The sequence below is a fragment of the Panulirus ornatus genome, chromosome 28, assembly GCF_036320965.1.
Source record: "Panulirus ornatus isolate Po-2019 chromosome 28, ASM3632096v1, whole genome shotgun sequence".
Classification (NCBI taxonomy): domain Eukaryota; kingdom Metazoa; phylum Arthropoda; class Malacostraca; order Decapoda; family Palinuridae; genus Panulirus; species Panulirus ornatus.
In genome coordinates, this window is record NC_092251.1 from 21,625,336 (window position 1) to 21,651,236 (window position 25,901).

Genomic DNA, 25,901 nt, shown 5'->3' on the forward strand with positions numbered 1-25,901 from the left:
AATCACATCATTAGGGGAGACACAAGAGAGAAATAAAATTCAGTTGATATACATCGAACAGACGAAGCTATGACACCATTTGGTAAACATGTTTACTTGGGAACTTACTGTGTTTCATTTTCCCCATGCACTCATAGGAAGTGAGTCAGTTGTTCGCTGATGATACAGCGCTGGTGGCTGATTCATGTGAGAAACTGCAGAAGCTGGTGACTGAGTTTGGTAAAGTGTTCGAAAGAAGAAAGTTAAGAGTAAATGTGAATAAGAGCAAGGTTATTAGGTACAGTAGGGTTGAGGGTCAAGTCAATTGGGAGGTAAGTTTGAATGGAGAAAAACTGGAGGAAGTAAAGTGTTTTAGATATCTGGGAGTGGATCTGGCAGCAGATGGAACCATGGAAGTGGAAGTGGATCATAGGGTGGGAGAGGGGGCGAAAATGCTGGGAGCCTTGAAGAATGTGTGGAAGTCAAGAACATTATCTCGGAAAGCAAAAATGGGTATGATTGAAGGAATAGTGGTTCCAACAATGTTGTATGGTTCCGAGGTGTGGGCTATGGATAGAGTTGTGCGCAGGAGGATGGAGGTGCTGGAAATGAGATGTTTGAGGACAATGTGTGGTGTGAGGTGGTTTGATTGAGTAAGTAACGTAAGGGTAAGAGAGATGTGTGGAAATAAAAAGAGTGTGGTTGAGAGAGCAGAAGAAGGTGTTTTGAAATGGTTTGGGCACATGGAGAGAATGAGTGGGGAAAGATTGACCAAGAGGATATATGTGTCGGAGGTGGAGGGAACGAGGAGAAGAGGGAGACCAAATTGGAGGTGGAAAGATGGAGTGAAAAAGATTTTGTGTGATCGGGGCCTGGACATGCAGGAGGGTGAAAGGAGGGCAAGGAATAGAGTGAATTGGATCGATGTGGTATACCGGGGTTGACGTGCTGTCAGTGGATTGAATCAGGGCATGTGAAGCATCTGGGGTAAACCATGGAAAGATGTGTAGGTATGTATATTTGCGTGTGTGGACGTATGTATATACATGTGTATAGGGGTGGGTTGGGCCATTTCTTTCGTCTGTTTCCTTGCGCTGCCTCGCAAATGCGAGAGACAGCGACAAAGCAAATATATATATATATATATATGGTAAAGTGTGTGGAAGAAGAAAGTTAAGAGTAAATGTCAATAAGAGCAAGGTTATTAGGTACAGTAGGGTTGAGGGTCAAGTCAATTGGGAGGTGAGTTTGAATGGTGAGAGGCTGGAGGAAGTGAAGTGTTTTAGATATCTGGGAGTGGATCTGTCAGCGGATGGAACCATGGAAGCGGAAGTGGATCATAGGGTGGGGGAGGGGGCGAAAATTTTGGGAGCCTTGAAAAATGTGTGGAAGTCGAGAACATTATCCCGGAAAGCAAAAATGGGTATGTTTGAAGGAATAGTGGTTCCAACAATGTTGTATGGTTGCGAGGCGTGGGCTATGGATAGAGTTGTGCGCAGGAGGATGGATGTGCTGGAAATGAGATGTTTGAGGACAATGTGTGGTGTGAGGTGGTTTGATCGAGTAAGTAACGTAAGGGTAAGAGGGATGTGTGGAAATAAAAAGAGCGTGGTTGAGAGAGCAGAAGAGGGTGTTTTGAAGTGGTTTGGGCACATGGAGAGAATGAGTGAGGAAAGATTGACCAAGAGGATATATGTGTCGGAGGTGGAGGGAACGAGGAGAAGAGGGAGACCAAATTGGAGGTGGAAAGATGGAGTGAAAAGGATTTTGTGTGATCGGGGCCTGAACATGCAGGAGGGTGAAAGGAGGGCAAGGAATAGAGTGAATTGGAGCGATGTGGTATACAGGGGTTGACGTGCTGTCAGTGGATTGAATCAAGGCATGTGAAGCGTCTGGGGTAAACCATGGAAAGCTGTGTAGGTATGTATATTGCGTGTGTGGACGTGTGTATGTACATGTGTATGGGGGGGGTTGGGCCATTTCTTTCGTCTGTTTCCTTGCGCTACCTCGCAAACGCGGGAGACAGCGACAAAGTATTAAAAAAAAAAAAAAAAAAATATATATATATATATATATATATATATATATATATATTTTTTTTTTTTTCATACTATTCGCTATTTCCCGCAATAGCGAGGTAGCGTTAAGAACAGAGGACTGGGCCTTTGAGGGAATATCCTCACCTGGACCTCTCCTCTGTTCCTTCTTTTGGAAAAAAAAAAAAACGAGAGGGGAGGATTTCCAGCCCCCCGCTCCCTTCCCTTTTAGTCGCCTTCTACGACACGCAGGGAATACGTGGGAAGTATTCTTTCTCCCCTATCCCCTATATATATATATATATATATATATATATATATATATATATATATATATATATATATAGATATTTTTTTTTATTTTTTTATTTTTTTTTTGTCGCTGTCTCCCGCGTTTGCGAGGTAGCGCAAGGAAACAGACGAAAGAAATGGCCCAACCCACCCCCATACACATGCCTTGATTCAATCCACTGACAGCACGTCAACCCCGGTATACCACATCGCTCCAATTCACTCTATTCTTTGCCCTCCTTTCACCCTCCTGCATGTTCAGGCCCCGATCACACAAAATCATTTTCACTCCATCTTTCCACCTCCAATTTGGTCTCCCTCTTCTCCTCGTTCCCTCCACCTCCGACACATATATCCTCTTGGTCAATCTTTCCTCACTCATTCTCTCCATGTGACCAAACCATTTCAAAACACCCTCTTCTGCTCTCTCAACCACGCTCTTTTTATTTCCACACATCTCTCTTACCCTTACGTTACTTATTCGATCAAACCACCTCACACCACACATTGTCCTCAAACATCTCATTTCCAGCACATTCATCCTCCTGCGCACAACTCTATCCATAGTCCACGCCTCGCAACCATACAACATTGTTGGAACCACTATTCCTTCAATCATACCCATTTTTGCTTTCCGAGATAATGTTCTCGACTTCCACACATTCTTCAAGGCTCCCAGAATTTTCGCCCCCTCCCCCACCCTATGATCCACTTCCGCTTCCATGGTTCCATCCGCTGCCAGATCCACTCCCAGATATCTAAAACACTTCACTTCCTCCAGTTTTTCTCCATTCAAACTCATCTCCCAATTGAATTGACCCTCAACCCTACTGTACCTAATAACCTTGCTCTTATTCACATTTACTCTTAACTTTCTTCTTTCACACACTTTACCAAACTCAGTCACCAGCTTCTGCAGTTTCTCACATGAATCAGCCACCAGCGCTGTATCATCAGCGAACAACAACCGACTCACTTCCCAAGCTCTCTCATCCCCAACAGACTTCATACTTGCCCCTCTTTCCAAAAGTCTTGCATTCACCTCCCTAACAATCCCATCCATAAACAAATTAAACAACCATGGAGACATCACACACCCCTGCCGCAAACCTACATTCACTGAGAATGTATAATATATATATTTTTTTTGCTTTCTCGCTATCTCCCGCGTTTGGGAGGTAGCGCAAGGAAACAGACGAAAGAAATGGCCCAACCCACCCCCATACACATGTATATACATACGTCCACACACGCAAATATACATACCTACACAGCTTTCCATGGTTTATCATCCCTGGGGATAGGGGATTAAGAATACTTCCCACGTATTCCCTGCGTGTCGTAGAAGGCGATTAAAAGCAGAGGGAGCGGGGGGCTGGAAATCTTCCCCTCTCGTTTTTTTTTTTTTTTTTAATTTTCCAAAAGAAGGAACAGAGGGGGCCAGTTGAGGATATTTCAAAAAAGGCCCAGTCCTCTGTTCTTAACGCTACCTCGCTAACGCAGGAAATGTCGAATGGTTTAAAAAAAAATATATATATATATATATATATATATATATATATATATATATATATATATATATATATATATATTTTTTTTTTATATATTTTGTCGCTGTCTCCCGCGTTTGCGAGGTAGCGCAAGGAAACAGACGAAAGAAATGGCCCAACCCCCCCCCCATACACATGTATATACATACGTCCACACACGCAAATATACATACCTACACAGCTTTCCATGGTTTACCCCAGACGCTTCACATGCCTTGATTCAATCCACTGATAGCACGTCAACCCCGATATACCACATCGCTCCAACTCACTCTATTCCTTGCCCTCCTTTCACCCTCCTGCATGTTCAGGCCCCGATCACACAAAATCTTTTTCACTCCATCTTTCCACCTCCAATTTGGTCTCCCTCTTCTCCTCGTTCCCTCCACCTCCGACACATATATCCTCTTTGTCAATCTTTCCTCACTCATTCTCTCCATGTGCCCAACCCATTTCAAAACACCCTCTTCTGTTCTCTCAACCACACTCTTTTTATTTTCACACATCTCTCTTACCCTTACATTACTTACTCGATCAAACCACCTCACACCATATATTGTCCTCAAACACCTCATTTCCAGCACATCCACCCTCCTGCACACAACTCTATCCATAGCCCACGCCTCGTGACCATACAACATTGTTGGAACCACTATTCCTTCAAACATACCTATTTTTGCTTTCTGAGATAATGTTCTCGACTTCCACACATTCTTCAAGGCTCCCAGGATTTTCGCCCCCTCCCCCACCCTATGATTCACTTCCGCTTCCATGGTTCCATCCGCTGCCAGATCCACTCCCAGATATCTAAAACACTTTACTTCCTCCAGTTTTTCTCCATTCAAACTCACCTCCCAATCGACTTGAACCTCAACCCTACTGTACCTAATAACCTTGCTCTTATTCACATTTACTCTTAACTTTCTTGTTTCACACACTTTACCAAACTCAGTCACCAGCTTCTGCAGTTTCTCACATGAATCAGCCACCAGCGCTGTATCATCAGCGAACAACAACTGACTCACTTCCCAAGCTCTCTCATCCCCAACGGACTTCATCCTTGCCCCTCTTTCCAAAACTCTGGCATTTACCTCCCTAACAACCCCATCCATAAACAAATCAAACACCCATGGAGACATCACACACCCCTGCCACAAACCTACATTCACTGAGAACCAATCACTTTCCTCTCTTCCTACACATACACATGCCTTACATCCCCGATAAAAACTTTTCACTGCTTCTAACAACTTGCCTCCCACACCATATATTCTTAATACCTTCCACAGAGCATCTCTATCATCTCTATCATATGCCTTCTCCAGATCCATAAATGCTACATACAAATCCATTTGCTTTTCTAAGTATTTCTCACATACATTCTTCAAAGCAAACACCTGATCCACACATCCTCTACCACTTCTGAAACCACACTGCTCTTCCCCAATCTGATGCTCTGTACATGCCTTCACCCTCTCAATCAATACCCTCCCATACAATTTGCCAGGAATACTCAACAAACTTATACCTCTGTAATTTGAGCACTCACTCTTATCCCCTTTGCCTTTGTACAATGGCACTATGCACGCATTCCGCCAATTCTCAGGCACCTCACCATGAGTTATACATACATTAAATAACCTTACCAACCAGTCAACAATACAGTCACCCCCTTTTTTAATAAATTCCACTGCAATACCATCCATATATATATATTTTTTTTTTTCAAACTATTCGCCATTTCCCGCATTAGCGAGGTAGCTTTAAGAACAGAGGACTGGGCCTTTGAGGGAATACCCTCACCTGGCCCCTTCTCTGTTCCTTCTTTTGGAAAATAAAAAAAAAAACGAGAGGGGAGGATTTCCAGCCCCCCCGCTCCCTCCCCTTTTAGTCGCCTTCTACGACACGCATGGAATACGTGGGAAGTATTCTTTCTCCCCTATCCCCAGGGATAATATATATATATATATTTATTTTTTTTTTATTATACTTTGTCGCTGTCTCCCGCATTTGCAAGGTAGCGCTAGGAAACAGACGAAAGAAATGCCCCCCCCCCCCATACACATGTATATACATATGTCCACACACGCAAATATACATACCTACACAGCTTTCCATGGTTTACCCCAGACGCTTCACATGCCTTGTGAATATTCAATCCACTGACAGCACGTCAACCCCGGTATACCACATCGCTCCAATTCACTCTATTCCTTGCCCTCCTTTCATCCTCCTGCATGTTCAGGCTCCGATCACACAAAATCTTTTTCACTCCATCTTTCCACCTCCAATTTGGTCTCCCTCTTCTCCTCGTTCCCTCCACCTCCGACACATATATCCTCTTGATCAATCTTTCCTCACTCATTCTCTCCATGTGCCCAAACCACTTCAAAACACCCTCTTCTGCTCTCTCAACCATGCTCTTTTTATTTCCACACATCTCTCTTACCCTTACGTTACTCACTCGATCAAACCACCTCACACCACACATTGTCCTCAAACATCTCATTTCCAGCACATCCATCCTCCTGCGCACAACTCTATCCATAGCCCACGCCTCGCAACCATACAACATTGTTGGAACCACTATTCCTTCAAACATACCCATTTTTGCTTTCCGAGATAATGTTCTCGACTTCCACACATTCTTCAAGGCCCCCAGAATTTTCGCCCCCTCCCCCACCTTATGATCCACTTCCGCTTCCATGGTTCCATCCGCTGCCAGATCCACTCCCAGATATCTAAAACACTTCACTTCCTCCAGTTTTTCTCCATTCAAACTCACCTCCCAATTGACTTGACCCTCAACCCTACTGTACCTAATAACCTTGCTCTTATTCACATTTACTCTTAACTTTCTTCTTTCACACACTTTACCAAACTCAGTCACCAGCTTCTGCAGTTTCTCACATGAATCAGCCACCAGCGCTGTATCATCAGCGAACAACAACTGACTCACTTCCCAAGCTCTCTCATCCCCAACAGACTTCATACTTGCCCCTCTTTCCAAAACTCTTGCATTTACCTCGTTAACAACCCCATCCATAAACAAATTAAACAACCATGGAGACATCACACACCCCTGCCGCAAACCTACTCTGCCAATAAATGATACATACAAATCCATTTGCTTTTCTAAGTATTCCGCCAATCCTCAGGCACCTCACCATGAGTCATACATACATTAAATAACCTTACCAACCAGTCAACAATACAGTCACCCCCTTTTTTAATAAATTCCACTGCAATACCATCCAAACCTGCTGCCTTGCCGGCTTTCATCTTCCGCAAAGCTTTTACTACCTCTTCTCTGTTTACCAAATCATTTTCCCTAACCCTCTCACTTTGCACACTACCTCGACCAAAACACCCTATATCTGCCACTCTATCATCAAACACATTCAACAAACCTTCAAAATACTCACTCCATCTCCTTCTCACATCACCACTACTTGTTATCACCTCCCCATTTGCACCCTTCACTGAAGTTCCCATTTGCTCCCTTGTCTTACGCACTTTATTTACCTCCTTCCAGAACATCTTTTTATTCTCCCTAAAATTTAATGATACTCTCTCACCCCAACTCTCATTTGCCCTTTTTTTCACCTCTTGCACCTTTCTCACCCCATATGTTTTCTGCACACTAGGGTGAAGTTGTCTGATAATTTCACTCTTTTCCTATACTAATAAACAACCTCATAATTTGGTGGGCACTTAACACAGTCTCTGTTATCAATAGATGGACTTAAGCTTCACCAAGTGTGTCCTTACCTAATGATTCACTAAAAAAGATGTTCTGGAAGGAGGTAAATAAAGTGCGTAAGACAAGGGAGCAAATGGGAACTTCAGTGAATGGGGCTAATGGGGAGGTGATAACAAGTAGTGGTGATGTGAGAAGGAGATGGAGTGAGTATTTTGAAGGTTTGTTGAATGTGTTTGATGATAGAGTGGCAGATATAGGGTGTTTTGGTCAAGGTGGTGTGCAAAGTGAATGGGTTAGGGAGAATGATTTGGTAAACAAAGAAGAGGTAGTAAAAGCTTTGCGGAAGATGAAAGCCGAAAAGGCAGCGGGTTTGGATGGTATTGCAATGGAATTTATTTAAAAAGGGGGTGACTGTATTGTTGACTGGTTGGTAAAGTTATTTCATGTGTGTATGACTCATGGTGAGTCGCCTGAGGATTGGCGGAATGCTTGCATAGTGACATTGTACAAAGGTGAAGGGGATAAGAGTGAGTGCTCAAATTACAGAGGTATAAGTTTGTTGAGTATTCCTGGTAAATTATATGGGAGGGTATTGATTGAGAGGGTGAAGGCATGTACAGAGCATCAGATTGGGGAAGAGCAGTGTGGTTTCAGAAGTGGTAGAGGATGTGTGGATCAGGTGTTTGCTTTGAAGAATGTATGTGAGAAATACTTAGAAAAGCAAATGGATTTGTATGTAGCATTTATGGATCTGGAGAAGGCATACGATAGAGTTCATAGAGATGCTCTGTGGAAGGTATTAAGAATATATGGTGTGGGAGCCAAGTTGTTAGAAGCTGTGAAAAGTTTTTATCGAGGATGTAAGGCATGTGTACGTGTAGGAAGAGAGGAAAGTGATTGGTTCTCAGTGAATGTTGGTTTGTGGCAGGGGTGTGTGATGTCTCCATGGTTCTTTAATTTGTTTATGGATGGGGTTGTTAGGGATGTGAATGCAAGAGTTTTGGAAAGAGGGGCAAGTATGTAGTCTGTTGTGGATGAGAGAGCTTGGGAAGTGAGTCAGTTGTTGTTCGCTGATGATACAGTGCTGGTGGATGATTCGTGTGAGAAACTGCAAAAGTTGGTGACTGAGTTTGGTAAAGTGTGTGAAAGAAGAAAGCTGAGAGTAAATGTGAATGAGAGCAAGGTTATTAGGTACAGTAGGGTTGAGGGACAAGTCAATTGGGACAATTGGGACATGTCAATTGGGACATGTCAATTATGTACATGTGTATATATGTATATGTTGAGATGTATAGGTATGTATATTTGCATGTGTTGACGTGTATGTATATACATGTGTATGTGGGTGGGTTGGGCCATTCTTTTGTCTGTTTCCCTGTGCTACCTTGCGAATGTGGGAGACAGCGACAAAGTAAAATAGATAAATAATAAATTATATATATCCTTGGGGATAGGAGAGAAAGAATACTTTCCATATATTCCCTGCATGTTGTAGAAGGCGACTAAAAGGGGAGGGAGCAGGGGGCTGGAAATTCTCCCCTCCTGTGTATGATTTTCCAAAGGAAGGAATGGAGAGGTGGGCCAAGTGAGGATATACCCTCTAAGGCACACTCTTCTGCTCTTAACACTACCTTGCTTATGCAGGATTATAGCGATGGGTGATTTGAATGCAAAGGTGAGTAATGTGGCAGTTGAGGGAATAATTAGTGTACATGGGGCGTTCAGTGTTGTAAATGGAAATGGTGAAGAGCTTGTAGATTTATGTGCTGAAGAAGGACTTGTGATTGTGAGTACCTGGTTTAAAAAGAGAGATATACATATGTATGTAAGTAAGAGAGATGGCCAGAGAGCGTTATTGGATTACGTGTTAAATGATAGGCGCGTGAAAGAGAGACTTTTGGATGTTAATGTGCTGAGAGGTGCAACTGAAGGGAAGTCTGATCATTATCTTGTGTAGGCAAAGGTGAAGATTTGTAGAGGTTTTCAGAAAAGAAGAGAAAATTGGAGTGAAGAGAGTGGTGAGAGTAAGTGGGCTTGGGAAGTACCAGGAGAGACTGAGTATAGAATGGAAAAAGGTGAGAGCAAAGGATATAAGGGGAGTGGGGGAGGAATGGGATGTATTTAGGGAAGCAGTGATGGCTTGTGCAAAAGATTCTTGTGGCATGAGAGGCGTGGAATGTGGGCAGATTAGAAAGGGTAGTGGGTGGTGGGATGAAGAAGTAAGATTATTAGTGAAAGAGAAGAGAGGGGCATTTGGACAATTTTTGCAGGGAAATAATGCAAATGACTGGGAGATGTATAAGAGAAAGAGGCAGGAAGTCAAGAGATGGGTGCAAGAGGTGAAAAAGAGGACAAATGAGAGTTGGGGTGAAAGAGTATCATTATATTTTAGGGAAAATGAAAAGATGTTTTGGAAGGAGGTAAATAAAGTGTGTAAGACAAGGGAACAAATGGGAACATCAGTGAAGGGGGCTAATGGGGAGGTGATAACAAGTAGTGGTGATGAGGGGATTGAGTGAGTATTTCGAAAGTTTGTTGAATGTGTTTGATGATAGAGTGGCAGATATAGCATGTTTTGGTCGAGGTGGTGTGCAAAGTGAGAGGGTTAGGGAGAATGATTTGGTAAACAGAGAAGAGGTAGTAAAAGCTTTGGGGAAGATGAAAGCCAGCAAGGCAGCAGGTTTGGATGGTATTGCAGTAGAATTTATTAAAAGAGGGTTGACTGTGTTGTTGATTGGTTGGTAAGGTTACTTAATGTATGTATGACTCATGGTGAGGTGCCTGAGGATTGGCAGAATGCTTGCATAGTGCCATTGTACAAAGGCAAAGGGGATAAGAGTGAGTGCTCAAATTACAGAGGTATAAGTTTGTTGAGTATTCCTGGTAAATTATATGGGAGGGTATTGATTGAGAGGGTGAAGGCATGTACAGAGCATCAGATTGGGGAAGGGCAGTGTGGTTTGAGAAGTGGTAGGGGATGTGTGGATCAGGTGTTTGCTTTGGAAAAGCAATGTTAGAAATACTTAGAAAAACAAATGGATTTGTATGTGTCGTTTATGGATCTGGAGAAGGCATATGATAGTGTGTATAGTGATGCTTTGTTGAAGGTTTTAAGAGTATATGGTGTGGGAGGTTGGTTGCTAGAAGCAGTGAAAAGTTTTTACCAAGGATGTAAGGCATATGTGCGAGTAGGAAGAGAGGAAAGTGATTGGTTCCTAGTGACTGTCAGTTTGCAGTGGGGGTGCCTGATGTTTCCATGGTTGTTTAATTTGTTTTTGGATGGGGTTGTTAGGGATGTGAATGCAAGAGTTTTGGAGAGAGGGGCAAGTATGCAGTCTTATGTGAATGAGAGGACTTGGGAAGTGAGTCAGTTGTTGTTCGCTGATGATACTGTGCTGGTGTCTGATTTGGATGAGAAATTGCAGAAGTTGATGACTGAATTTGTTAAAGCATGTGAATGTTATTAGGTTCAGTAGGGTTAAGGGATAAGTTTATATCGAGGTAAGTTTAAATGGAGAAAAACTGAACTTCGCAGTGGATGGAACCATGGAAGAGGAAGTGAATCACAGGGTAGGGGAGGAAGTGAAGGTTCTGGGAACATTGAAGAATGTGTGAAAGGCGAAATTGTTATCTTGGAGAACAAAAATGGGCATGTATGAAAGAATAGTGGTCTCAACAATGTTATGTGGTTGCAGTGCCTGGGTTATAGATAGGGTTGTGCAGAGGAGGGTGGATGTGTTGGAAATGGAATGTCTCAGGACGATATGTGGTGTGAGGTGGTTTGATCGAGTAAGTAATGAAAGGATAAGAGAGATGTGTGGTAACAAAGAGTGTGGTTGAGAGAGCAGAAGAGGGTGTGTTGAAATTGTTTGGACACATTATGATTATTATTATTATTATTATTATTATTATTATTATTATTATTATTATTATTATTATTATACTTGATTGCTGTTTCCTGCATCAGCAAGAAACACCAAGAAACAGATGAAGAACACACATACACATACATATACATACGTATACTTTCTTTTTTCTTTCAAACTATTCGTCATTTCCTGTGTTAGTGAGGTAGCGTTAAGAACAGAGGACTGGGCCTTTGAGGGAATATCCTCACATGGCCCCCTTCTCTGTTCCTTCTTTTGGAAAATTAAAAAAAAGAGAGGGGAGGATTTCCTGTGCCCCCGCTCCATCCCCTTTTAGTCACCTTCTACAACACGCAAGGAATACGTGGGAAGTATTCTTTCTCCCCTATCCCCAGGGATAACATATATATACATATCAACATATACATACATATACATACACAGACATATACATATATACACATGTACAAAATCATAATTGCTTGCCCTCATCCATTCCCAGCGTCATACTGCATGACAGGAGACAGCATTGCCACCCCCTGCATCTGCGAGTTAGTGGCAGAAAAACAGACAAAAAGGCCACATTCATTCACACTCATTGTAAATATAAGTATCTGAGATGTTATGGCCTTGTAGATTTTATGGTAGATAAGAGGTTGGTTTCAAGAAGTATATTTTCACAGTTTAGAGTATGAGACTGATGGGGAGGCTGGAGAAGGGATGAATAAATGCATTGAGAGAGTGGATTAGGGCTTGGAATATTTAAGAGGAAGATGCTAAGTGAACTACTAGGGACTGGATTCAGCAGAACCATTTGTGCAGAGAGGTAATGTAAATGGGAATGTTAGTTTCACTTGACAGATCGAGTTAGTGTGCAAAGTTTCAGTATGGAAGTAGTTATATCACTCTGATACAGTGGGCATGGATCAGTGTAAGTTATTTCAGGGGCTGTAAGTACCCAATCTACCCAGTAGAAATGAAGTTGTGTTACTGATACAAGACCAGTAGATAGACAGCTTATGGAGCTCATTGGACATTTTATGAGCACTCCTCTCAGTGTTGTAAGATTTGAAAGAAAGAATCAATCTTGTAAGTTTTTTGCTAATTTTCGTATAGATTTTGATTTGCATGGTTTTGTGTTGGTGCTTTTTTTGTAGGCCTATATGATAACTTTATGTAAGAAATTTTAAAAGTTAAATACAAACTGATTTTTCCCTAGATACTGTAATTGACAAATTTAGTAACACCCACAGAATATAATCATCTGCAGCAAAAGGGTTAGAGTTCTTGAAGAAATTATAGTACGTGATATAGACTACATACTTTATATTTTCCTAACAGCGATTGTCAGAGCCGAAATTGAAGTCACTTCTGTCTGAACTGAAGGTGCAGGACAAAGAAGAAATGACCCTTAAGAAGCTTAAGACAGATGGTGGAGACAAAGAAGGATTAAAGGAGGCAGAACTGCGAAAGAAACTTAGAGGTTGGTTTAAGGCCTTTTTCTTACAGATTTCATTGTTAACTAAGTAATGGTCATATTCAGTCATTAGATTGGATGCATTTGCTATGTGTTGCATGGTAAAATAGAGTACAATTTCCTAGAAAGAAGGGAAGTTAATACAAAATATTTATATTTATTATTATACTTCATTGCTGTTTCTTTCATCAGCGAGGTAGCGCCAAGAAACAGACGAAGAATGGCATATCCATTCATATGTACACACACACACACACACACACACACACACACACACATGGGGGTATGGGAGAAAGAATACTTCCCATGCATTCCCTACGTCTTATAGAAGGCAACTAAAGGGGGGGGGGGGGCTAGAATCCTCCCCTCCTTGTATTTTAACTTGCTAAACAGGGAAACAGAAGAATGAGTCATGCGGGGAGTTCCCCTCGAAGGCTCAGATTGGGTTGTCTAAATGTATGTGGATGTAATCAAGATGAGAAAAAAGGAGAGATAGGTAGTATGTTTCAGGAAAGGAACCTGGATGTTTTGACTGAGTGAAAGGAAGCTCAAGGGTAAAGGGGAAGAGTGGTTTGGGAATGTCTTGAGAGTAAAGTCAGGGGTTGGTGTGAGGACAAGAGCAAGGGAAGGAGTAGCACTACTCTTGAAACAGGAGTTGTGGGAGTATGTGACAGAGTGTAAGAAAGTAAACTCTAGATTGATATGGGTAAAACTGGAAGTGGATGGGGAGAGATGGGTGATTACTGGTGCATATGCACCTGGTCATGAGAAGAAAGATCATGAAAGGCAAGTGTTTTGGGAGCAACTGAGTGAGTGTGTTAACAGCTTTGATGCATGAGACCGGGTTATAGTTATGAGTGATTTGAATGCAAAGGTGAGTAATGTGACAGTTGAGGGTGTAATTTGTGTACATAGGGTGCTCATTGTTGTAAATGGAAATGGTGAAGAGCTTGTAGATTTGTGTGCTGAAAAAGGACTGGTGATTGAGAATACATGGTTTAAAAAGAGAGATATACATAAGTATACATATGTAAGTAGGAGAGATGGCCAGAGAGTGTCATTGGATTATGTGTTAATAATTGATAGGCACGTAAAAGAGAGACTTTGAGATGTTAATGTGCTTAGAGGTGCAACTGGAGGGATGTGTGATCATTGTCTTGTGGAGGCAAAGGTGAAGATTTGTAGAAGTTTTCAGAAGAGAAGAGAATGTTGGGGTAAAGAGAAGGGGTGAGAGTAAGTGAGCTTGGAAAGGAGACTTGTGTGAGGAAGTACCAGGAGAGATTGCGTGCAGAATGGGAAAAGGTAAGAGCAAGTGACATACGGGAAGTGGGGGAAAAATGGGATGTATTTGGGGAAACAATGATGGCTTACACAAAAGATGCCTTTGGCTTGAGAAGGGTGGGAGGTGGGCAGATAAGAAAGGGTAGTGAGTGGTGGGATGAAGAAGTAAGATTGTTAGTGAAAGAGAAGAGAGAGACATTTCGACGATTTTTGCAGGGAAATAGTGCAAATGACTGGGAGATGTATAAAAGAAAGAGGAAGGAGGTCAAGAGAAAGGTGCAGGAGGTGAAAAAGAGGACAAATGAGACTTGGGATGAGAGAGTATCGTTAACTTTTAGGGAGAATAAAAAGTGTTTTGGAAGGAATTAAATAAAGTGTGTAAGACAAGAGAACAAATGGGAACGTCGGTGAAGGGGGCTAATGGGGAGGTAATAACAATTAGTGGTGAGGTGAGGAGATGGAGTGAGTATTTCAAGGTTTGTTGAATGTGTTTGATGATAGAGTGGCAGATATAGGGTGTTTTGGTTGAGGTGTTGTGTGAAGGGAGACGGTCAGGGATAATGGTTTGGTATACAGAGAAGAGTTAGTGAAAGCTTTGTGGAAGATGAAAGCCGGCAAGGCAGTGGATTTAGATGGTATTGCAGTGGAATTTATTAAAAAAACGGGGTGACTGTGTTGTTGACTGGTTGGTGATGATGGTCATTGTATTTATGGTTCATGGTGAAGTGCCTAAGGATTGGCAAAATGCATGCATAGTACCATTGTACAAAGGCAGTGGATAAAGGTGAGTTTTCAAATTACATAGGTATAAGTTTGTTGAGTATTTCTGGGAAATTATATGTGAGAATATTGATTGAGATGGTAAATGCATGTACAGAGCATCAGATTGGGGAAGAGCAGTGTGGTTTCAGAAGTGGTAGAGGATGTGTGGATCAGGTGTTTGCTTTGAAGAATGTGTGTGAGAAATACTTAGAAAAGCATATGGATTTGTAAGTAGCATTTATGGATCTGGAGAAGGCATATGATAGAGTTGATAGAGATGCTCTTTGGAAGGTATTAAGAATATATGGTGTGGGAGGCAAGTTGTTAGAAGCAGTGAAAAGTTTTTATCGAGGATGTAAGGCCTGTGTACGTGTAGGAAGAGAGAAAAGTGATTGGTTCCCAGTGAATGTCAGTTTGCGGCAGGGGTGTGTGATGTCCTCATGGTTGTTTAATTTCTTTATAGATGGGGTTGTTAGGAAGGTGACTGCAAGAGTTTTGGAGAGAGGAGCAAGTACGAAGTCTGTTGTGGATGAGAGGGCTTAGGAAGTGAGTCAGTTGTTGTTCGCTGATGATACAGCACTAGTGGCTGATTCGGGTGAGAAACTGTAGAAGTTGGTGACTGAGTTTGGTAAAGTGTGTGAAAGAAGAAAGCTGAGAGTAAATGTGAATAAGAGCAAGGTTATTAGGTACAGTAGGGCTGAGGTACAAGTCAATTGGGAGGTAAGTTTGAATGGAGAAAAACTGGAGGAAGTGAAGTGTTTTAGATATGTGGGAGTGGATTTGGCAACGGATGGAACCATGGAAGCGGAAGTGAGGGTTGGGGTAGGGGGCGAAAGCTCTGGGAGTGTTGAAAAATGTGTGGGAGGCGAGAACATTATCTCGGAAAGCAAAAATGGGTATGTTTGAAGGAATAGTGGTTCCAACAATGTTGTATGGTTGCGAGGCATGGGCTATGGATAGAGTTGTGCGCAGGAGGGTGGATGTGCTGGAAATGAGATGTTTGAGGACAATATGTGGTGTGAGGTGGTTTGATCGAGTAAGTAATGTAAGGGTAAGAGAGACGTGTGGAAATAAAAAGAGTGTGGTTGAGAGAGCAGAAGAGGGTGTTTTGAAATGGTTTGGTCACATGGAGAGAATGTTTGAGGAAAGATTGACCAAGAGGATATATGTGTCAGAGGTGGAGGGAACGAGAAGTAGGAGACCAAATTGGAGGTGGAAAGATGGAGTGAAAAAGATTTTAAGTGATCGGGGCCTGAACATGCAGGAGGGTGAAAGGCGGGCAAGGAATAGAGTGAATTGGATTGATGTGGTATACCGGGGTTGACGTGCTGTCAGTGGATTGAATCAGGGCATGTGAAGCGTTTGGGGTAAACCATGGAAAGTTGTGTGGGGCCTGGATGTGGAAAGGGAGCTGTGGTTTCGGGCATTATTGCATGACAGCTAGAGACTGAGTGTGAACGAATGGGGCCTTTGTTGTCTTTTCCTAGCACTACCTCACACACATGAGGGGGAGGGGGATGTTATTCCATGTGTGGCGAGGTGGCGATGGGAATGAATAAAGACAGACAGTGTGAATTGTGTACATGTGTATATATGTATGTGTCTGTGTGTGTATATATATGTGTACATTGAGATGTATGGGTATGTATATTTGCATGTGTGGACGTGTATAGTTTTAGCCATATTAATCGAGAATTTACTTTCTTACATTCTATCACACACTCCCACTCCATATATATATATATATATTTTTTTTTTTTTTCACTGTCTCCCGCGTTTGCGAGGTAGCGCAAGGAAACAGACGAAAGAAATGGCCCAACCCACCCCCATACACATGCCTTGATTCAATCCACTGACAGCACGTCAACCCCGGTATACCACATCGCTCCAATTCACTCTATTTCTTGCCCTCCTTTCACCCTCCTGCATGTTCAGGCCCCGATCACACAAAATCTTTTTCACTCCATCTTTCCACCTCCAATTTGGTCTCCCTCTTCTCCTCGTTCCCTCCACCTCCGACACATATATCCTCTTGGTCAATCTTTCCTCACTCATTCTCTCCATATGACCAAACCATTTCAAAACACCCTCTTCTGCTCTCTCAACCACGCTCTTTTTATTTCCACACATCTCTCTTACCCTTACGTTACTTACTCGATCAAACCACCTCACACCACACATTGTCCTCAAACATCTCATTTCCAGCACATCCATCCTCCTGCGCACAACTCTATCCATAGTCCACGCCTCGCAACCATACAACATTGTTGGAACCACTATTCCTTCAAACATACCCATTTTTGCTCTCTGAGATAATGTTCTCGACTTCCACACATTCTTCAAGGCTCCCAGAATTTTCGCCCCCTCCCCCACCCTATGATCCACTTCCGCTTCCATGGTTCCATCCGCTGCCAGATCCACTCCCAGATATCTAAAACACTTCACTTCCTCCAGTTTTTCTCCATTCAAACTCACCTCCCAATTGACTTGACCCTCAACCCTACTGTACCTAATAACCTTGCTCTTATTCACATTTACTCTTAACTTTCTTCTTTCACACACTTTACCAAACTCAGTCACCAGCTTCTGCAGTTTCTCACATGAATCAGCCACCAGCGCTGTATCATCAGCGAACAACAACTGACTCACTTCCCAAGCTCTCTCATCCCCAACAGATTTCATACTTGCCCCTCTTTCCAAAACTCTTGCATTCACCTCCCTAACAACCCCATCCATAAACAAATTAAACAACCATGGAGACATCACACACCCCTGCCGCAAACCTACATTCATTGAGAACCAATCACTTTCCTCTCTTCCTACACGTACACATGCCTTACATCCTCGATAAAAACTTTTCACTGCTTCTAACAACTTTCCTCCCACACCATATATTCTTAATACCTTCCACAGAGCATCTCTATCAACTCTATCATATGCCTTCTCCAGATCCATAAATGCTACATACAAATCCATTTGCTTTTCTAAGTATTTCTCACATACATTCTTCAAAGCAAACGCCTGATCCACACATCCTCTACCACTTCTGAAACCACACTGCTCTTCCCCAATCTGATGCTCTGTACATGCCTTCACCCTCTCAATCAATACCCTCCCATATAATTTACCAGGAATACTCAACAAGCTTATACCTCTGTAATTTGAGCACTCACTCTTATCCCCTTTGCCTTTGTACAATAGCACTATGCACGCATTCCGCCAATCCTCAGGCACCTCACCATGAGTCAAACATACATTAAATAACCTTACCAACCAGTCAACAATACAGTCACCCCCTTTTTTAACAAATTCCACTGCAATACCATCCAAACCTGCTGCCTTGCCGGCTTTCATCTTCCGCAAAGCTTTCACTACCTCCTCTCTGTTTACCAAATCATTTTCCCTAACCCTCTCACTTTGCACACCACCTCGACCAAAACACCCTATATCTGCCACTCTATCATCAAACACATTCAACAAACCTTCAAAATACTCACTCCATCTCGTTCTCACATCACCACTACTTGTTATCACCTCCCCATTTGCGCCCTTCACTGAAGTTCCCATTTGCTCCCTTGTCTTACGCACTTTATTTACCTCCTTCCAGAACATCTTTTTATTCTCCCTAAAATTTAATGATACTCTCTCACCCCATATATATATATATATATATATTTTTTTTTTTTCATACTATTCGCCATTTCCCGCGATAGCGAGGTAGCGTTAAGAACAGAGGACTGGGCCTTTGAGGGAATATCCTCACCTGGCCCTCTTCTCTGTTCCTTCTTTTGGAAGAAAAAAAAAAAAAACGAGAGGGGAGGATTTCCAGCCCCCCGCTCCCTTCCCTTTTAGTCGCCTTCTACGACACGCAGGGAATACGTGGGAAGTATTCTTTCTCCCCTATCCCCAGGGATAATATATATATATATATATATATATATATATATATATATATATATATATATATATATATATATATATATATATATATATATATACACCCACCTAAATGCCCATACTTGCTTGCCATCATCCATTTCTGTTAGGGATGAGAGGGTCTGGTAAGTGAGTCAGTTGCTTGCTGATGATACAGCACTGGTGGCTGATTTGAGTGAGAAACTGCAGAAGTTGGCGACTGAGTTTAGAAAAGTGTGTGAAAGGAGAAAGTTGAGAGTAAATGTGAACAAGAGCAAGGTTATTAGGTGAATTAGGGTTGAGGAACAAGTTAGTTGGGATGTAAGCTTGAATGGAGAAAAACTGGAGGAAGTGAAGTGTTTTATATATTAGGGAGTGGACTTAGCTGTGGGTGAAACCATGGAAGTGGAAGTGAGTTACAGGGTGGGGGAAGGGTTGAAGGTTTTTGGAGCAATGAAGAATTTGTGGAGGGAGGAAGCTTTATCTCAGAGAGCAAAAATGGGTATGTTTGAAAGAATAGGAGTCCCACCATTATATGGTTGCAAGGCATTGGCTAGATATGGTTGTAGAGAAGAGGGTGGATGTGTTGGAAATGAAATTTTTGAGGGCAATATGTGGTGTGAGGCAGTTTGATCGAGTAAGTAAAGAATGTGTAAGAGATGTGTGAAAGTAAAAAGAGTATGGTTGATAGAGCAGAAGAGGGTGTGTTGAAATGATTTGGATGTGTGGTTGACAAAGATGATATATGTGTCAGAGTTGGAAGGAACAAGGAGAAGCAGGAGACCTAATTAGAGGTGGAAGGATGGAATGAAAAAGATTTTGAGCAATCGGCCCCTGAACATACAGGAGGGTGAGAGGCATGCAAGGAATAGTAAATTGGAACTGTGGTATATTGGTTTAATGTTTTGTCAGTGGACTGAACCAAGGCCTGTGTAACATCTAGGGGTAGGGGAGAAAGAATACTTCCCACGTATTCCCTGTATGTCATAGAAGGTGACTAAAAGGAGAGGGAGCTGAGGGCTGGAAATCCTCCCCTCCCATTTTTGATTTTCCAAAAGAGGGAACAGAGAAGGAGGCCATGTGAGGACATTCCCTCTAAGGCTCAGTCCTCTGTTCCTTGCTAATGCGGGAAATAGCAAATATTTATGAAAAAGATTTATATATAAATGTGAAGCATCTGGGGTAGACCATGGAAAGGAAGCTGTGGTTTCAATGCATTACACATAACAGGTAGAGACTGAGTGTTAATGAATGTGGCCTTTTTTGTCTGTTTTCCTGGCGCTACCTCGCTGGAGGGGGAGGGGATTGCTATTTCGTGTGTGGCTGGGTGGCGATGGGAGTAGATGAAGGCAGCAGGTATGAATATGTAGAAGCAGTGAAAAGTTTTTATCGAGGATGTAAGGCATGTGTACGTGTAGGAAGAGAGGAAAGTGATTGGTTCTCAGTGAATGTAGGTTTGCGGCAGGGGTGTGTGATGTCTCCATGGTTGTTTAATTTGTTTATGGATGGGGTTGTTAGGGAGGTGAATGCAAGAGTTTTGGAAAGAGGGGCAAGTATGAAGTCTGTTGTGGATGAGAGAGTGTGGGAAGTGAGTCAGTTGTTGTTCGCTGATGATACAGCGCTGGTGGCTGATTCATGTGAGAAACTGCAGAAGCTGGTGACTGAGTTTGGTAAAGTGTGTGAAAGAAGAAAGTTAAGAGTAAATGTGAATAAGAGCAAGGTTATTAGGTACAGTAGGGTTGAGGGTCAAGTCAATTGGGAGGTAAGTTTGAATGGAGAAAAACTGGAGGAAGTGAAGTGTTTTAGATATCTGGGAGTGGATCTGGCAGCGAATGGAATCATGGAAGCGGAAGTGAATCATAGGGTGGGGGAGGGGGCGAAAATCCTGGGAGCCTTGAAGAATGTGTGGAAGTCGAGAACATTATCTCGGAAAGCAAAAATGGGTATGTTTGAAGGAATAGTGGTTCCAACAATGTTGTATGGTTGCGAGGCGTGGGCTATGGATAGAGTTGTGCGCAGGAGGGTGGATGTGCTGGAAATGAGATGTTTGAGGACAATATGTGGTGTGAGTTGGTTTGATCGAGTAAGTAATGTAAGGGTAAGAGAGATGTGTGGAAATAAAAAGAGCGTGGTTGAGAGAGCAGAAGAGGGTGTTTTGAAATGGTTTGGACACATGGAGAGAATGAGTGAGGAAAGATTGACCAAGAGGATATATGTGTCAGAGGTGGAGGGAACGAGGAGAAGTGGGAGACCAAATTGGAGGTGGAAAGATGGAGTGAAAAAGATTTTGAGTGATCGGGGCCTGAACATGCAGGAGGGTGAAAGGAGGGCAAGGAATAGAGTGAATTGGATCGATGTGGTATACCGGGGTTGACGTGCTGTCAGTGGATTGAATCAGGGCATGTGAAGCGTCTGGGGTAAACCATGGAAAGTTGTGTGGGGCCTGGATGTGGAAAGGGAGCTGTGGTTTCGGGCATTATTGCATGACAGCTAGAGAGTGAGTGTGAATGAATGCGGCCTTCACTGTCTTTCCCTAGTGCTACCTCGCACACATGAGGGGGAGGGGGATGGTATTCCATGTGTGGCGAGGTGGCTGTGGGAATGAATAAAGGCAGACAGTGTGAATTATGTGCATGGGTACATATGTATGTGTCTGTGTGTGTATATATATGTGTACATTGAGATGTATAGGTATGTATATTTGCGTGTGTGGACGTGTATGTATATACATTGTGTAGGGGGGTGGGTTGGCCCATTTCTTTTTTTTGTTTCCTTGCGCTACCTCGCAAACGCGGGAGACAGCGACAAAGCAAAATGATAAAAAAAAAATATGTATGTATATGGTGAAATGTATATATATGTATATGTGCATGTGTGAGCGTTTATGTATATACATGTGGGAGGGTTGGGCCATTCCTCATCTGTTTCCTTGCACTACTTTACTTATGCAGGAGACAGTGGTTAAGTATAATGAATAGATAAATATATTTATTATCCCTGGGGATAAGGGAGAAAGAATACTTCCCACTCATTCCTCACGTGTCATAGAAGGCGACTAAAGGGGACGGGAGCAGGGGCTAGAAACCCACCCCTCCTTATATTTTAACTTTCGAAAAGGGGAAACAGAAGGAGTCATGCAGGGAGTGCTCATCCTCCTTGAAGGCTCAGATTGGGGTGTCTAAATGTGTGTGGATGTAACCAAGATGAAAGAAAAGGAGAGATAGGTAGTATGTTTGAGGAAAGGAACCTGGATGTTTTGGCTCTGAGTGAAACGAAGCTCAAGGGTAAAGGGGAAGAGTGGTTTGGGAATGTCTTGGGAGTAAAGTCAGGGGTTAGTGAGAGGACAAGAGCAAGGGAAGGAGTAGCACCACTCCTGAAACAAGAGTGGTGGGAGTATGTGATAGAGTGTAAGAAAGTAAACTCTAGATTGATATGGGTAAAACTGAAAGTTGATGGAGAGAGATGGGTGATTATTGGTGCATATGCACCTGGGCATGAGACGAAACATCATGAGAGGCAAGTGTTTTGGGAGCAGCTGAATTAGTGTGTTAGTAGTTTTGCTGCACGAGACTGGGTTATTGTGATGGGTGATTTGAATGCAAAGGTGAGTAATGTGGCAGTTGAGAGAATAATTGGTATACATAGGGTGTTCAGTGTTGTAAATGGAAATGGTGAAGAGCTTGTAGATTTATGTGCTGAAAAAGGACTGGTGATTGGTAATACCTGGTTTAAAAAGCGAGATATACATAAGTATATGTATGTAAGTAGGAGAGATGGCTACAGAGTGTTATTGGATTACGTGTTAATTGATAGGCATGTGAAAGAGAGACTTTTGGATGTTAATGTGCTGAGAGGTGCAACTGGAGGGCTGTCTGATCATTATCTTGTCGAGGTGAAAGTGAAGATTTGTAGTGGTTTTCAGAAAAGAAGAGAGAATGTTGGGGTGAAGAGGGTGGTGAGAGTAAGTTAGCTCGGGAAGGAGACTTGTGTGAGGAAGTACCAGGAGAGACTGAGTACAGAATGGAAAAAGGTGAGAACAAAGGAGGTAAGGGGAGTGGGGGAGGAATGGGATGTATTTAGGGAAGTAGTAATGGCTTGCGCAAAAGATGCTTGTGGCATGAGAAGTATGGGAGGTGGGCAGATTAGAAAGGGTAGTGAGTGGAGGGATGAAGAAGTAATATTATTAGTTAAAGGGAAGAGAGAGGCATTTGGACTTTTTTTGCAGGAAAGTAATGCAAATGAGTGGGAGATGTATAAAAGAAAGAGACAGGAGGTCAAGAGAAAGGTGCAAGAGGTGAAAAAGAGGGCAAATGAGAGTTGGGGTGAGAGAGTATCATTAAATTTTAGAGAGAATAAAAAGATGTTGTGGAAGGTTGTAAATAAAGTGCGTAAGACAAGGGAACAAATGGGAACTTAAGTGAAAGAGGCTAATGGAGAGGTGGTAACAAATAGTGGTGATGTGAGAAGGAGATGGGGTGAGTATTTTGAAGGTTTGTTGAATGTGTTTGATAATAGAGTGGTAGATATAGGGTGTTTTGGTCAAGGTGGTGTGCAAAGTGAGAGGATTTAGGGAAAATGATTTGATAAACAGAGAAGAGGTAGTAAAAGCTTTGCGGAAGATGAAAGCCGGCAAGGCAGTGGGTTTAGATGGTATTGCAGTGGAATTTATTAAAAAGGGGGTGACTGTATTGTTGACTGGTTGGTAAGGTTATTTAATATATGTATGATTCATGGTGAGGTGCCTGAGGATTGGCGGAATGCTTGCATAGTGCCATTGTACAAAGGCAAAGGGGACAAAGGTGAGTGCTCAAATTACAGAGGTATAAGTTTGTTGAGTATTCTTGGTAAATTATATGGGAGGGTATTGATTGAGTGGGTGAAGGCATGTACAGAGCATCAGATTAGGGAAGAGTGGTGTGGTTTCAGAAGTGGTAGAGGATGTGTGGATCAGGTGTTTGCTTTGAGGAATGTATGTGAGAAATACTTAGAAAAGCAAATGGATTTGTATGTAGCATTTATGGATCTGGAGAAGGCATATGATAGAGTTGATAGAGATGCTCTGTGGAAGGTTATAAGAATGTATGGGTGTGGGAGGCAAGTTGTTAGAAGCAGTGAAAAGTTTTTATCGAGGATGTAAGGCTTGAGTACGTGTAGGAAGAGAGGAAAGTGATTGGTTCTCAGTGAATGTAGGTTTGCGGCAGGTGTGTGTGGTGTCTCCATGGTTGTTTGATTTGTTTATGGATGGGGTTGTTAGGGAGGTGAATGCAAGAGTTTTGAAAAGGGGCAGGTATGCAGTCTGTTGTGGATGAGAGAGCTTGGGAAGTGAGTCAGTTGTTGTTTGCTGATGATACAGTGCTGGTGGCTGATTCATGTGAGAAACTGCAGAAGCTGGTGACTGAGTTTGGTAAAGTGTGTGAAAGAAGAAAGTTGAGAGTAAATGTGAATAAGAGCAAGGTTGTTAGGTACAATAGGGTTGAGGGTCAAGTCAGTTGGGAGGTAAGTTTGAATGGAGAAAAACTGGAGGAAGTGAAGTGTTTTAGATATGTGGGAGTAGATTTGGCAGCGGATGGAACCATGGAAGCGGAAGTGAATCATAGGGTGTGGTAGGGGGCGAAAATACTGGGAACCTTGAAGAATGTGTGGAAGTTGAGAACATTATCTCGGAAAGCAAAAATGGGTATGTTTGAAGGAATAGTGGTTCCAACGATGTTGTATGGTTGCGAGGTGTGGACTATGGATAGAGTTGTGCGCAGGAGGGTGGATGTGCTGGAGATGAGATGTTTGAGGACAATAGGTGGTGTGAGGTGGTTTGATCGAGTAAGTAATAATAGGGTAAGAGAGATGAGTGGTAATAAGAAGAGGGTGGTTGAGAGAGCAGAAGAGGGTGTTTTGAAATGGTTTGGTCACATGGAGAGAATGAGTGAGGAAAGATTGACAAAGAGGATATATGTGTCAGAGGTGGAGGGTATGAGCAGATGTGGGAGACCAAATTGGAGGTGGAAAGATGGAGTGAAAAAGATTTTGAGTGATCGGGGCCTAAACATGCAGGAGGGTGAAAGGCGTGCAAGGAATAGAGTGCATTTGAACGATGTGGTATACCGGGGTTGACGTGCTGTCAATGGATTGTACCAAGGCATGTGAAGTGTCTGGGGTAAACCATGGAAAGTTGTGTAGGGCCTGGATGTGGAAAGGGAGCTGTGGTTTTGGTGCATTGTTACATGACAGCTAGAGACTGAGTGTGAACGAATGGGGCCTTTGTTGTCTTTTCCTAGCACTACCTCGCACACATGAGGGGGAGGAGGTTGTTATTTTATGTGGGGTTAGGTGGTGATGGGAATGAATAAGGGCAGACAGTATGAATTATGTACATGTGTATATATGTATATGTCTGTGTGTGTATATAGATTTGTATATGTTGGGATGTATAGGTATATATATTTACGTGTGTGGACGTGTATGTATATACATGTGTATGTGGGTGGGTTGGGCCATTCTTTCGTGTGTTTCCTTGCGCTACCTCGCTAACGCAGGAGACAGCGACAAAGCAAAATAAATGAATGAATAAATAGATAAATATATTTATCTATTTATTTATTTATTTCCAAAAGAAGGAACAGAAAAAGGAGCCAAGTAAGGAATTTTCCCTCTAAAGACCTATCATCTGTTCTTGATGCTACCTCACTTATACAGGAAATAGCGAGCATGTATGAAGAAAAATATCTATACACGCACAAACAATGTTAGAACTTCTATACCTTGAAACATACCCATGTTCGCCCTTCATGATAACCTCTCTTTCCACGTCTTCAGTGCCCTTGGAACCTCTACTTTCTCTCCTAACCTATGACACTTCTGCTTCCATAGTTCCATTTGCTACCATATCTACTCCCAGATATCAAAAAACCACTTCACTTCCTCCATATTTTCTCCATTCAATCTCAAACCCAAAATAACCTGCCCCTCTAACCTGATAAACCTATTAATGCTGATATTATTCACATTTGCTCTTTGCTTCCTTGTTTTATACACTTCCAAACTCAG

At 42.4% G+C, this 25,901-nt stretch overlaps 1 protein-coding gene across 2 annotated transcripts in view; it reads left to right on the forward strand.

Moving 5' to 3' along the window:
- The window catches only part of LOC139757891 (alpha-2-macroglobulin receptor-associated protein), a 92,408-nt gene that overhangs the window by 8,030 nt on the left and 58,477 nt on the right, over window positions 1-25,901 (forward strand). For both annotated transcript variants that reach the window (XM_071678812.1, XM_071678811.1), the window contains exon 2: window positions 12,767-12,908. In XM_071678812.1, the coding sequence (XP_071534913.1) occupies window positions 12,767-12,908 (142 nt within the window). The remainder of the gene's footprint in view (window positions 1-12,766; window positions 12,909-25,901) is intronic.